Genomic DNA, 13768 nt, shown 5'->3' on the forward strand with positions numbered 1-13768 from the left:
TTAAATAACTACTGCAAACAGTAATTTAGCAGCCAAGACAGTAGTAATATTAATTAAAATATTTTTTTTAAGAAAATAAAAAAGTAAATTAACAGTTGAATTACTGTCTCCGACAGTTAAATAACTGTTGGAGACAGTAATTTAGCAGCAAGGACAGTAATATTAATTAAAATATTTTTTTTAAGAAAAATGAAATTATAAAAAAGTTATTTAAAAAGAAGTGCCGGAGACCCGGCAGTCAACGGCGGTTGACCTACCGGAAAAAAATTCAGAAAAAAAAAAAAAAGTCAACGTGGTGACGGGTCAAAATTGAAATTAGGGTCAAAATTGGTTAATTGGTGAAATTGGGTTAAATTGGGGTGTAAATCATGAAATTGGAGTTGAATTAGGTTTCAAGGAATTGGGGGTAATTTTGGTATATATAAAAGGGTTTTCCTTATTTGCAAATAAGTTTGAATGAGCTGGAAATATTTGATTTACAAAAAAGTTGGATGTCCATTTTTTAATTAAGTCTCATTGTCATGGGCCTTTTTGAGATTAACCCTTACATTGTCCCATTAAATGATATTATTATGAGTTTATTGCATTCCTCGTGATATAAATATTAGCTAGAACTTCCTTATAATGCATTTTTTTAGCACACAACCCCTAAAAAGGGAGTACTTAGAGCAACTCCAATGGAGTTATTAAATGGGTTATCAAAATCATTAACTACCATTTTGATAATTCAAATTAGAAATTTTCCACTCCAATGGAGTTATCAAATGGGTTTCTATTTTGATATTTTAATTTTTGGGATGTAAAAATACATCCGGAAGAAATAATGCCAATTAGAAGTTACACAACTTAACTACCTAAATAGTCAATTAGAAACTGAAATAATGTACTTCATCCCCTATACATTTTTCATTTTCGCACTTTTCCCCTTATAAATTAAAAAAAAAAAGGATAACCCCCTTCAAAATATTATTTTGGTTGCACTTTGCCCCAAAAGCCAATTTTTGTTGGGCACTGTGCAACAAAAATAACATTTTAAAGGGGCAACGTGCAGAAAAATAATGTTTTTAAGGGACAAGGTGGAACAAAAATAACATTTTAAAGGAACAACGTGCAACAAAAACACTCAATTACAGTGAATAATCCATCGAAATTTTGCTATCGAGACAATGTGCAACAAGAATAACATTTTGAATGTGGGAATTCACATTTCCAAATTTTGAGGGGGTAAAGTGCGAAAATTAGAAACTTATAGAGAGTGACGTGCAATTTGCCCTTTTCAAATCATTGAATCGTAGGGGGTTTTTTGCTAATAAAATAACATATGGAGCTTTCTTAACAAATTAGTGAAAATATAGGGTGCTGAATGCAATAACACTAAAAAATAATTGCCTGTTGAGTAAAAGAACCACAAATTATATTGATGGGAATCAGCATATGGCTGTACTTTTGGATTGAACCAAGAAAAGAATCTGATTTCCAAAACATCACGGAAGTTGTCACCATTTCCAATTTCCTCAACAACAACTCTCTCTCAAAAAAAAAAACTCTCTCTCTCTCTCAGAAAAAAAAAACTCTCTCAAAGAAAGAAAAAACTCTCTCTCTCTCTCTCTCAAAGAAAAAACTCTGTGTGTAAAACAAACTCACATTCCAACAAAACAATGGCGGCAGAAGCTGCGGTAGGAGCTGCAGTTCAAGTTTTACTTCAAAATCTGATCACACTTTCGGAGGAGCAAATAAGCCTCGTTCGAGATTTTAAGAAAGACCTGAAAAAGCTAAAAGAGTCTCTCTCTATGATTCAAGATCTCTTGGACGATGCGGAGAAGAAGCAAATCACCGAAAAAGCCGTCAAACGCTGGTTGAAGAAGCTTGAAGGTGTCGCCTTCGATGCCGACAATGTCTTGGATGAGCTTAACTATCGAAACCTCTCCAAGAAAATCCAGACGCAATACAAAATGAAGAAAAAGGCACGTGTGCGATGCTTCTTCCCGCAATGCGTTCCCAATGCACGTCGTCTAAAAATGGCACGTAAAATCAAGGATATCAATCAAAATTTGGAAGAGATCAACATGGAGGCAAACAAATATGGCCTTCAGAAGACCATTGCAGGTGCACATGCTCCGGTTACTGGATCATCTGCAGGCCGGGAAACTGATGCATTCAGTATCGATCCGATTTTTCTTGGAAGAGAAAATGACGTGTCTGCAATTGTGAAGACGATGACTACTCTTCCGAATGATCAAGTACTCTCTATCCTCTCCATTGTCGGGATGGGTGGACTCGGAAAGTCAACGGTGGCTAGACAAGTATTTGATCATGATGATATAAGGACACATTTCGATAAGCATTTATGGGTGCATGTTTCTGAAAAGTTCGATGCCGTGATTCTTTTCAACAAGATTCTTACATTGTTAACAGAGACAAACGTCGAACTTGGAAACAAACAAGCTCTTCTGGAAAAGATTCAGAAACATTTGGGAGGTAAAAAATTTCTACTTGTCCTAGACGATGTTTGGAATGAAAATCAGGAAATATGGGACGATTTTATTAATCCCTTGAGAGGAATTAGTTCCGGGACGGGAAATGGCATCATTGTTACTACGAGAAGTGAAATTGTTTCTTCCGCTGTGAGAACACTTCCTGTACATCGATTAAAAAACTTGCCGGAAGCTGAGTGTTGGTCCATAATCAGAGCAAAAGCCTTTAGAGAAGATAAAAATATTCCATCAGAATTTGAGACTGTTGGGGTATCTATTGCAAGAAGATGCCAAGGTTTGCCATTGGCGGCAAAAGTGGTGGGGGCATTGTTGCGTGATAAGAATATCGATGAGTGGATTTCAATTGAAAAGAATTGGCTCTCAAAGTCCGGAAGTGAAAATAATGTCTCAAATATATTGAAGTTGAGTTATGATCATTTGTCGTCGCCATCACTCAAGAAGTGTTTTGCGTACTGTTCGACATTTCCTAAAGGATTTAACTTGGAAAAGGAAAGGTTGGTTGAGCTTTGGATGGCAGAGGGATTTCTTGGAGGAAATGATGATATGGAGGTTGTGGGCAACAAATTCTTTAGTCATCTCCTACATAACTCATTGTTACAAGCTGTGAAGAAAGGTAAGTACGACAGGGAAACATACTATAACATGCATGATCTTGTTCATGATGTAGCATCATTTGTTTCAAATTCAAAGACGGATAATGTTTGGGACGAGGCGTACCCTGTTCGGTATATCACCCTACAATCTACTGATGTTGAAACAAGTCGTATCCTAAAAGAACAAGCAAGATATCTTCGTTCATTATATTTCCATGGTAATGTACGTGATATCATGTTGTCAGATTTCAAATGCCTGCATGCTCTAATTATCGTCGGAGATGGTGTTGAAAGCAATGATGAAGAGTTGCCAAGTTCACTCGGCGAGCTCATACATTTGAGATGTCTTGACATTTCAGGCACAAGGATTAAATGTTTGCCAGACTCTATTGGTGAACTCTATCACTTGCAGACATTTAGAGCATGTTATGCTTTGGAGAAGCTGCCAAAGACAACGAAACACTTGACTGGCTTAAGACATCTCCACATTCCTCCAATAAAATTACCTCCAGAGATAGGAAGATTAACTTCTCTTCGAACACTACCGTACTTTGGAGTCGGCGATGAAAATGGTTGTGGAATTGGTGAGCTTGGAAGCTTGAAGAATATCCAGGGGGAACTATTGATTCATAATCTTGAAAAGGTGCATAGCAAAGAAGAGGCCGAGAGTGCAAATTTATCAAAAAAGCAAGACATTGTCCACTTAACGCTTAATTGGAGTAATGAAAATAGAGAGGGTGAAAATTGTGATGAGAGTGTGTTGGAAGGTCTCCAACCCCATCCAAATCTAAGAAGTTTAATGATTGCTGGATTCAGAGGAAAACGTTTTCCGTCATGGTTTTCGAATTTGTTCGGGCTTAATAATTTGACGATGATAATGATTGCAGGGTGCAACGAATGTGAACGAGTCCCGACGCTAGGGCACTTGCCGAATCTCAAGTCTATTTTTTTAAGGGGTCTAGACAATGTGCAAACCATAGGTTTCTCATTCTACGGAATCGATGACAACTGTAGTAGCACATCAAGCAGCAGAGTTTCCAAGACGGTGTTTCCTGCCCTTGTAAGGCTCGAGTTGCGGGGAATGCCAAAACTGACGGGATGGTTAGAAGCGGCATTGCCAAGTGCAGTAGAGAATCAAGAATTGGTGGTATTTCCTCGCCTCGAATTCTTGGGGGTCCATGATTGCAAGCAACTGATGAGTGCTCCAAGTCACTTCCCATGCCTTAAAGAATTGGTGATTTCTGACGTAGGCAGCGAATTACCTTTCGCAAGTATATGTGGGATCAAATTAAACTCGCTTACAGTGCTCCGAATCAATTCAATTGATAGATTGACGTGTCTCCCGGATTGGTTATTCAGCAACAATCAAAATCTTAGGGAGCTGGAGATATTGTATTGTAACAACTTAACGCATCTAGTTCCGCGCTTGGAAGGTGCGGGAGTTTCTCTCAGGGATGTGGTTATATCTACATGTCCGAAATTGAGAGAATTACCAGATGGTCGACACAGCCTCAATGCTCTCGAGAAATTGACTGTAACTGATTGCCCGAATCTGGAAACAATACCTTATCCACATGAAATGATGGAGTCATCCCTCGAGACTTTGAGACTGACACGATTGACGAATTTAAGGAATATGGGAGCGGTGATTGAGGGGTATTGTTTGAACAAAATGCCTCGTCTATCATCACTAACTCTTGATGTTCCGATGATGAATATGGTCACCACTAATTCATCTTCATTCTCGGAGATTAAAACCGGTTCTTCTTCCGGTCATGGCAGTAGTTTGCGGCATTTAAGCATCGGTAGTACAAGATGTGATGAGTACTCAAATTCATTTGTTGACGCCATTTTGAAAGCATCGGCCAAATCTCTTAATATCTTGTCGTTGAAAGAGCATAATTGTGACGACCAAACTAGTGGTTATCTACCGAGTCAGATTCAAAATCTCACTGCTCTTTCTAGGCTATTCTTACACGATTTAGGAAATATGCAAGAATTTCCTGAATGGTTTGGGAACAACAGTAGCTTTTCGTCATCTCTACAGCTGTTGCATATAAACAACTGCAAGAAGTTGCGACATTTGCCGTCAAAGGAAGCAATGCTACGCCTCACCAAATTAAGTGAATTAGATATCGGTCGTTGTCCACTATTAAATCTGAAGAAAATACGAGAAAGAGATGATGATGAAAATGATGATTCAGAGTGGCCTAAGATTTCCCATATCCCCAAAGTCTATGTGGATAGGAATCAAATTCCAACTCATGCTAAGTAAATGTAAGTATACTTATTACTGTTTTATTATATTGGATTTACATATATTTCATAACAGATTATGCATGTCAAACTATATGTGTATGTCTGCTGATTAATTATTTTTCTTGTTTCTTTCGTACGTTGTCCATATAAGTTTATCTCAAAATCTGCGAGTCGCATACAACACAAATAAGGTCGAGACGAGCAGCGAAAGCCATCCATTTGTTGAAGATGATTGATTTATTTTGTGTATCTATGTTGAACTTAAGAGGTTAATTTACTTTGATACTTCAAGTTTGTAACAATCTAATTATTAGCTCCATAATGTAGTGAAGAAATAATAAACGATAAAGGAGATTTTAGTCATTTTCTATATCTTTTACAATTATCGATGCATTTTTTACACTCCGTAAAATCTAGATGCAGCATCAAACTAGCAAGTGATAACATGACATACATGCAACGTCAAGCCCGTTGGTAAGCACATTGCACCTAGGAGTATTTGGTCATGAGTTCGAGACACCGAGAGGGGAATTGGGAACCACTAACTATCCTCTTGTAAACGGACAAATAACACGTTTGCAGTAGAAAAGAGTTAGCTTCGAGATGAAACTATATTTACTAAAAAAAAAAAAGAGAGTAGGTATATAATTATGTTTCTGTTACAATGAGTAAACTGTATTGCACATATTTTACACAGAAGAGCACCACCACTCAAAAGGGTGCATATATAAATATACATACATACATTATGGGATTTTCGAAGAGCTGCAATAATTAGACAGGTGATTACAGACAGCTTTTAGAGGAACGCTAACATTCACTACTACGTACGTACACAAGAAACAAAACTGTGAGCAACTTTCCTGAATCGGGCATCCTGTTGGTGATTTGCAATAATACCAGCCAGGTTATCTATTTTCTTGAACGACAAGTGGAGATGGTGCGATAGTTTCGAACTCACTAGTAGAGGTCTTCGACTGAATATACGAACGAGCCACATCTAACATTATATCCACCTCTTTCTTATACTGCAAAGTTCCATCAATTTATATTATTATTATTAAGAAATTAGTTTTCCGGATTTTTATTTTGTTACCAAATTGAAAAGAACACAATGGCGTTTTTGCAATTTCATTGTTAAAAAATATAACAATAATAAACAGACAATGAGAGATACCTCATTAATGGCACCGGATCGGATCTTGGATTGCATCACACACCATTTCTTGAAATGTGCACCTGTAAACGTAGGAAATTTCACAATTGCACTCCTCTAATATTTTTACGAATTTAAAGATTTCATTGCATCACTTCTCATTTCTATAATGTAATCGTGTTCATTAATTTCAATTTTTTTTTAAAAAAAGCCAGAAATAAAATGCATGGTGCACCGACCAAACAACTAGCTAGGGCTAAATTCTCAAGTAGGGGTCTATGCCATATTTGCATGGTTAATTCGGCATTGCCAGCATATTAACATGTACAATTAGCCGTACCACTCAATGCTCGAATGAATTAAAATAACCAAATAAAAAGCATCAATGCTTGAATCGATTCAAAAACAAAAACAGAAATATGTAAGCACTAGTTGATACTCACCAACTTTAATATTCAAGATGCAAGAAGACTCGGAGTTAGACTCGAGCGACCATCTACCGTGGATCTGGTTCACGATGATGAATAAAAAAAATGAAGTTAAAAAAGAACAAGGGATAAACAAATGAATTGATCGTGTTATTACTTATTTATGTCACTGTTCATTTTTTAAGACATAAACATTTATAGATTTTGTATTTTTGTTGAGTTAATGTATTAAGATCACACAAATGAAAATGCAAAACTAAAAAGTGATGGCACTTACCTCAAAATACGATCCGAATGGAACATCATGCGCCTGTTGTACAGTCTCAAACACCTAAACACGTAATCGAATTATAATCATGTCTATGTCTTCAAATCAAACAAATCACAAAACGATTGATATCATTATAGAGTTGGGTCCCACCACTATTTTTTTATCTGCAGATAAAACAACATGTTGCCACTCTGTCATAGCTGTATCGGGGGGGCACATTGGACTGTTGCACAAGGATCTAAATGTAATTTCTCTCACTTGTCCATCATATTCATCAGCGGCATGCCACTGACCGATCTGAAGTTAGCATAACAGGAAGGGTCATTTGACTAATACAGTCAATTTTGTCATCGAGTACAAAATTGTCGTTAGAGTTAATGAACAAGCAATTGTGGGCAAAAGTGTTACTTACGACGAGGTTCGAATCCTTTCTGATGTTGCGATACTCATTTAGGAAGGATGAACCATCATCCCATAAAAATTTAAAGAATTGCTCCGCCATGCAGGGAAAAGTATCCTGCAAGTTAATTTTGGGAAATAAAAAATGTAGAATTTAAGTATGATCCCAAATCAATCATATGCTATAAATTTCAGAAAAGACGCATGCGTCCCTACATTATAAATTTCAGAAAGCACTTCCTCCTTGATGAACGGTTGAAACTTTTCAGTCTTGACCACACTCTCCTCCGAAATCTTGGATTGCCTTCTGCTGCCTCTGATAGAGCTGCTATGTGCACGCAATGCAGACTGTTCTTTCTCCTGTTTGTAACAAAATAAAAACATACAGTTACGAGAAATATCCTACATAAGATAATAGCTTTCATTTTCTCTAGACCGTAATAGCATAAAAAGATTTAACCGAAGCAGAGATCGAACCTTCTTCTCGGCTTCTAGCATGTCATGGTAGTTCTTCGTGGCACGCTGTAAACCTCTCAGTGCATGATTCCTATTCCAGAAAGATGCAAATTTGTATCTGACTCTACCTGAAAAATAAATGTGGGTAAGATTGTGTATAAACAGACATCATCTTCCATATAGTAAGTAGAATAACTCGCCGCACAACACAACTAAATGTTAATGTTGGTAGTATATATGACCCGCAATACAAGATTTGAACAGTTGTACCATGATTATTAGTCTCTCTTTCACAGGCTGAAACAACATTAATAACCCAGTCACAACTTGGAAGGGAAACCCCACAGAATTTCAACTAATCATTCAATATTGTATCTCTAACCCCCTCTAACGGCGCCTAACTGCGTTCGGTTGGCTATTCTGTAATAAAAATTGTCAGCCTATTATGTCTGATTGAATCCTATCTTTTTCTACTTTTCTATTATTCTAACAGGGAAAACTAGTTAAGTGTCCCTAGATATCCACAACAATTAAATAAAAGGACATGCATATTTTTGTGTGGATAAAAGTCCCTCAAAAGAAATAACTTCATCTACGAGTCCATTGAAGCATGTCTATCTTACACTGACCAATCTGAAGAAAAGCAAGAAACTTGAAGAATTCATTGGCTGTGTCGATTTGCTACGATCGAGTTTTATCGATTCGACATCACTTAGGGCCTTGAAAAACACGTTTTTCTATTTGACTAGTCCAGCATTTCTTGAAATTTCAGATTTGTTTCAGGCGTAGAGACGATTCAGTTCCGCCGAAGTATTTTTCATCGATATTTAGTGTTTTAAGTTCACATGATCAGTCGTTCTCTATCAAATATGAGAGACATCATAAATAATGAAACCAGCTCTTAAATGAACAAAAGGGAATAGCAATCACTAACCATCAGGATTTCCTAAAGGAGGCACACCATGCCCTCCAGCACCCATCCGAAGAATTATTGTAATAGCTGGATTTATGAAAGCATGTTGGCTCCTCCTTATCTGAAATGGAAAATCAACTAAATAGATTCAGTTATATCATACTACCAATAAATTGAACCGGCATATAAAATGATGGAGCAAAAGGAAAAAAACGAACGGGGCGTTGTACCTCATCTATGTCTCCAAAAGGTATAATTACCTGCAAAATGAAATGCAAACATAATCAATTAGCAGAACCTAGAAAATATCAACTGATCTACACCTTAACTGTAGCGAATATCAGAAGGAACCAACTCATTTAAATGCTTCAAGCAAATATATATGATAGACTGAAAACTTTGTACCAAACTAATAATAATCTGGAATAGAATATTAACTTTTCCAGCCACAGCTCGAAAGAGATAAGCAAAATTATGCAAAACTAACCTTCATTTGTTTTGAGAAAACATTCGAATGAAAGCAAATATGCCATGCTGATACGTACATCCGACCATGATACAAAAATGATCTCTCTAGTGCACAAGAATAGCTATGTTCAACAACCTGAAGAAAAATGTTACTAATATTAGCAACTAAATTTAACTAAAAAATCATCAGAATATAACTAAGAATTTAAAATGCCAAAAATTTAAAGAAAAAAAAATGCAATCTAAAGAAAGTCTTGAATCTAATCATGTCCGAAATAACTAGGGTATATGCCTCATCTGGGAGAAGATTAAAAATAGTTTGCAGTGGCCCAGGTTTCTGATGAACAACCGTAGGTCCTTGTTTATCCAAAGTCCTTCTTCGAGTGGTAGCACCAGCATAGCCCTTCAAACCCCTATCAACAAATATATTAAACAAGTTTAGATACTCTACTGGAAGTACAACACTTTAGGAAAAAGATTTTACACACAGTAAATGTATAAATTAGCATCATTTTTATGAACAGTGCAAGAAAAAACTAAATATATTCAACACATCCCACAGAAGAAAAATACAATTATGCAAAAGTAGTTTACATGCATGCACATAATAAACATTCCTCAGTTCAAGCCCTTGCTCAGTTAACCTTCTTGAGATCAAATAAGCTTAGTTTGCCTTTTCAGTAATGCATGTCATCAATATAATATTAGTGGCGTCAACTCTCCTACTAGACCAATATAAGCCCGTGATATTAAAACTGAAATGTAATTAACAACAAAAATGCATAGAGGGCTTAAAAAATAGAAGAGTAACATATATTATCGAGGAACAATATTAAGCTAACTTCAACTTTACATAAGAGCAGCTGAAAAAAACTAAAAACAGCTTCCAAGCGTTTCCATGACTGAGCATTAAAAAATTCAGCACATCGCTTATGTCATCATCAACTAGACAGCCACCAGTATTTCAACTACAAATAACTCTCTAGTCTTGAAATGAAATAACAAATAAGCCTATCTGCAATCTTAGCTATCACAACAGGTAAAATATTTCAATGCATTCCCACGGCAAATACTTAGTATATTTCAGGCTAGCAAATGACTCGTTCTTTTGATGAACCACAACACATAGAAACCTATATGATATAACAGTCTAGTGAATCCATAACGAAGTCAATGAAACAGGTAATGTCATCATACCTGGGAGAATTCATCTGGTGTTTGAGCGTCTTAATATGAAGACAGACCTGATAAACATACCAAAAAGAGATTTCCGACATCAGCAAGATACAACCCTAGAAAACGAAACACACTAAACTTGCAAAAGAGGACGTTATAAAATCTCCAAAAAGACGTGACCATAAAAATTTATTACCTGCCCCGATGGACTGTCCAAAGTATACCACACAGCACCGGTTTGACCTTCATCTGCGACAGGAATGGTCACCGCACCGAGAACTGCACTTTTCCAAATTATATCCCAATCATAAATTGTGACAATAATCTGCCCATAATACATTAAGATAAAAGAATTAGCTCTAGAAAAAGTAACCAGAAAGTTATTGTATTTGAAAAATATTCCAATAGAAGATGTAAGGCATTCCAGCACACAATGAGTTCAATAACCAGAAGCATATATCCCATACAAAAGAGGAATTATACTAGGCATTTACGAGTTTTTTTATTCGCAGTAGTGGTGTAGACACTTCAAATGGTGCTTAATAGCAAACAAAAAACAATTATGACGTTATTTAATAATATAAATAGCTGTAGCACACCATGTAGGTGCGATTGAGATTATGCTAACTATAGAAAAATAACTTTTAGAAATTATATGAGAAATGTACGCAAACTAAAACGGAGTAAGAGAAATAAAGACAAAGATGTTGGAGAGAGAAAGGAGAAATAATGTGGAAGTAAAGAAATAGATAAGGCCAATAAAACCGGAAATAGATCATTTCAATTTAATTTGAATATAGACATAACATAAAAAATCTATTTCTCATGGAATTTACCAACAATTAGGCTTCCACGTAAAACACACTACCTCCACAGGAAGCTCGTCAACAGAAAAATTGAACTCCTCCCCCCACATGGGATTTCTTGAGCCAGGAACCATAGAACTGCAAGTACATAAACTCAAATCTTAACATATGTGTGTGTCTATATATATATTTATATATATATATATATATATATATATATATATATATATATATATATATATATATATATATATATATATACATTGCTAAGGAAATGGCACCAGAAAGACTGACTAAAAAACTGAAATTCTTCTATCTTTATACACGTGTTAAAGAGTTATTTGTAACTGCCAAGAAGAATGTAGTATGCCTATTAAAAAACTATTTGTTGGTTTAGGACATTAGAGGTGTCAAATGAGATGCCAATCACCTGAAGCGCTTTTCTGAACCACAAGTGATAATTGCATAAGGGTCTGATGTCCCATTCAAATTTGCCCCGATAAGATTCTTTGCTGCTAACAGCTCCACCTAACAGGAAGATGGCATAATAAAGTTCAACTTACAGTTTAATCCAAAAGGAAACGACGCACCAGCAAATATATCTAGTCATTTAAGAAAACACTTGCCGGAAAACATTTAAAGTTACCTTAATCAAATATGCAGAATTAGTTTGAGGATCTCCTTTAAACTGGCCCATCTACAAAAGAAAAGCACAACTGCATGTCAAGCAAGTGGGAAATTACTCCAAGAACACAAATAAATTAACTACACAAGACGGAGTAGTATTTTGATCACTATGTACACAATAACCAAATCTGCAAACAAGAAACTATGACATTAGGTTCTACTTCATTCCATTTCATTAGGTTCTATTTATATGAGAAATTATATGAGTAGTATTTTGATCACTATGACACAGAATTTGGTATCAGATGCCTTCGTGAAGAAATATTCTGAGAACACCATCGTTGACAGATATTTTTCGAGTCAAATATACCACGAACATTAGGTTCTATTTAGTGATAAATATCTAATAATTATTAGGTTTCACTAATCACCTACACCATATCTAACTGCTAAAAATACATAAAGAATGACAGAGTGGTAAAATTACTAGAACCTACTGACACACTTCTCAAAAGCCACCAAGTAGATAAATCCACTATTACAGCAACAACTATTGGCATATTTCTCGAAGACCTCTTAATCTATACACTCTTTATCCTAAGGAAATGGAATGAAGTAGTAGGCACTATATCTTAAATATTTTCCGACAAGTATTTTTGTATTCTTTAAGCTTCTCTTTCCGACAGCAGAACAAAAATTTGATCTACTACTTTCTTTTTTCTTGCTCAACATCTAAAATTATCAACCAATTGATAGTGTCCTTAAAAAATCGCCATCAAAGCACCAAATGTCAATCCAATTGGGCAGTAAATTACGTAATGACCTTGTCATCGCCATCAATCGTATTAAACGAGAAGCAATTTACATAAACTCAACTTACGATTCTCTGAACCTCTACAGACAATCCAATGAATCGTGATATATATAAACCCCCAAATAAAACAAAAAAAATTGGTAATATAGGAGCAGAATTTCCGATTAATGAGCAGTTCAACTTACCAATTGGCTTTTCACATCACAGCTAAGTAATTACCCTCCATTAACTCTACTTATAAAGTTTCTTCAACGGAAGGAAAAAAAAAATCCGACACCGGATAAACTGAAATTCCGGTACTAGAAATACAGAAACCCCAAAAAACTGATCAATCAAAAGAAAGTGCAGATTCAATTTTGGCGGTAAAAAAATTAGGGAAATGACCTTGTACTTGTCGTCAATCGCATCCCCATCGGCGGCGGAACCATCGGCGAACGCCCGATCATCGCGGCATCCACATCCATCGCCGTCGAGAGTGAAGAACCAGTACGACACCACCATGAACACCGCCGCCGCCAGCGTGACTTGCACCTCCCACCACGACGGCACTAGAAACTCCATCGCCGTATCTACCACCATCTTTCCTCCCATAATTTTTAATTTTTTCTCCAATTTATCAAACCTTACAGAAACAACGGAGCGAACAGGAAATTACAAAGCCTAAGGAAACAAAAATCAACGCGCAGTTACACTCTCAGTGTGTGTGCTTGCGTGCATGATACACAGAGACACAGGTTTTTGTATATATATATATATGTAGAGAGAGAGAGAGAGAGAGAGAGAGAGAGAGAGAGAGAGGTAGAGAGAGAAACAGTCAAAAGAGAGAAGGGAGAAAACGAGGCAGGAAAGTACAGAGCGGTTCAATTTCTTGGAAAATTAAGCGTAGAATTAAATATGATTAATTTAA

The 13768-nt window shown here is 36.1% G+C and overlaps 2 protein-coding genes across 3 annotated transcripts; one reads left to right on the forward strand and one right to left on the reverse strand.

Annotated features, from left to right (window-relative positions):
* Positions 1 to 1498: 1498 nt before the first annotated feature.
* LOC105953977 (putative disease resistance protein RGA3) lies at positions 1499 to 5730 on the forward strand. 2 transcript variants are annotated; one of them, XM_088821011.1, is made up of 2 exons: positions 1499 to 5369; positions 5519 to 5730. In XM_088821011.1, exon 1 carries the CDS (start codon positions 1659 to 1661, stop codon positions 5361 to 5363), a length of 3705 nt encoding a protein of 1234 aa, XP_088677137.1. In that variant the 5' UTR covers positions 1499 to 1658; the 3' UTR covers positions 5364 to 5369; positions 5519 to 5730. The 2 variants fall into 2 exon arrangements, with proteins under 2 accessions (XP_088677137.1, XP_088677135.1); XM_088821009.1 differs by having other exon boundaries at positions 1563 to 5365; positions 5499 to 5730.
* A 214-nt stretch (positions 5731 to 5944) lies between these two features.
* LOC105953978 (C2 domain-containing protein / GRAM domain-containing protein) lies at positions 5945 to 13739 on the reverse strand. The gene is made up of 18 exons (XM_012977651.2): positions 13246 to 13739; positions 12067 to 12117; positions 11851 to 11948; positions 11483 to 11558; positions 10811 to 10939; positions 10636 to 10682; positions 9731 to 9851; positions 9458 to 9574; positions 9201 to 9230; positions 8992 to 9091; positions 8079 to 8185; positions 7818 to 7961; positions 7615 to 7719; positions 7353 to 7499; positions 7209 to 7262; positions 6947 to 7010; positions 6525 to 6586; positions 5945 to 6375 (listed from the first exon to the last, which is right to left on the reverse strand). Exons 1-18 carry the CDS (start codon positions 13450 to 13452, stop codon positions 6256 to 6258), a joined length of 1779 nt encoding a protein of 592 aa, XP_012833105.2. The 5' UTR covers positions 13453 to 13739; the 3' UTR covers positions 5945 to 6255.
* Positions 13740 to 13768: the final 29 nt, after the last annotated feature.

This window comes from Erythranthe guttata, chromosome 7 (assembly GCF_056151865.1).
Source record: "Erythranthe guttata isolate IM_541 chromosome 7, IM_541, whole genome shotgun sequence".
Taxonomy (NCBI): domain Eukaryota; kingdom Viridiplantae; phylum Streptophyta; class Magnoliopsida; order Lamiales; family Phrymaceae; genus Erythranthe; species Erythranthe guttata.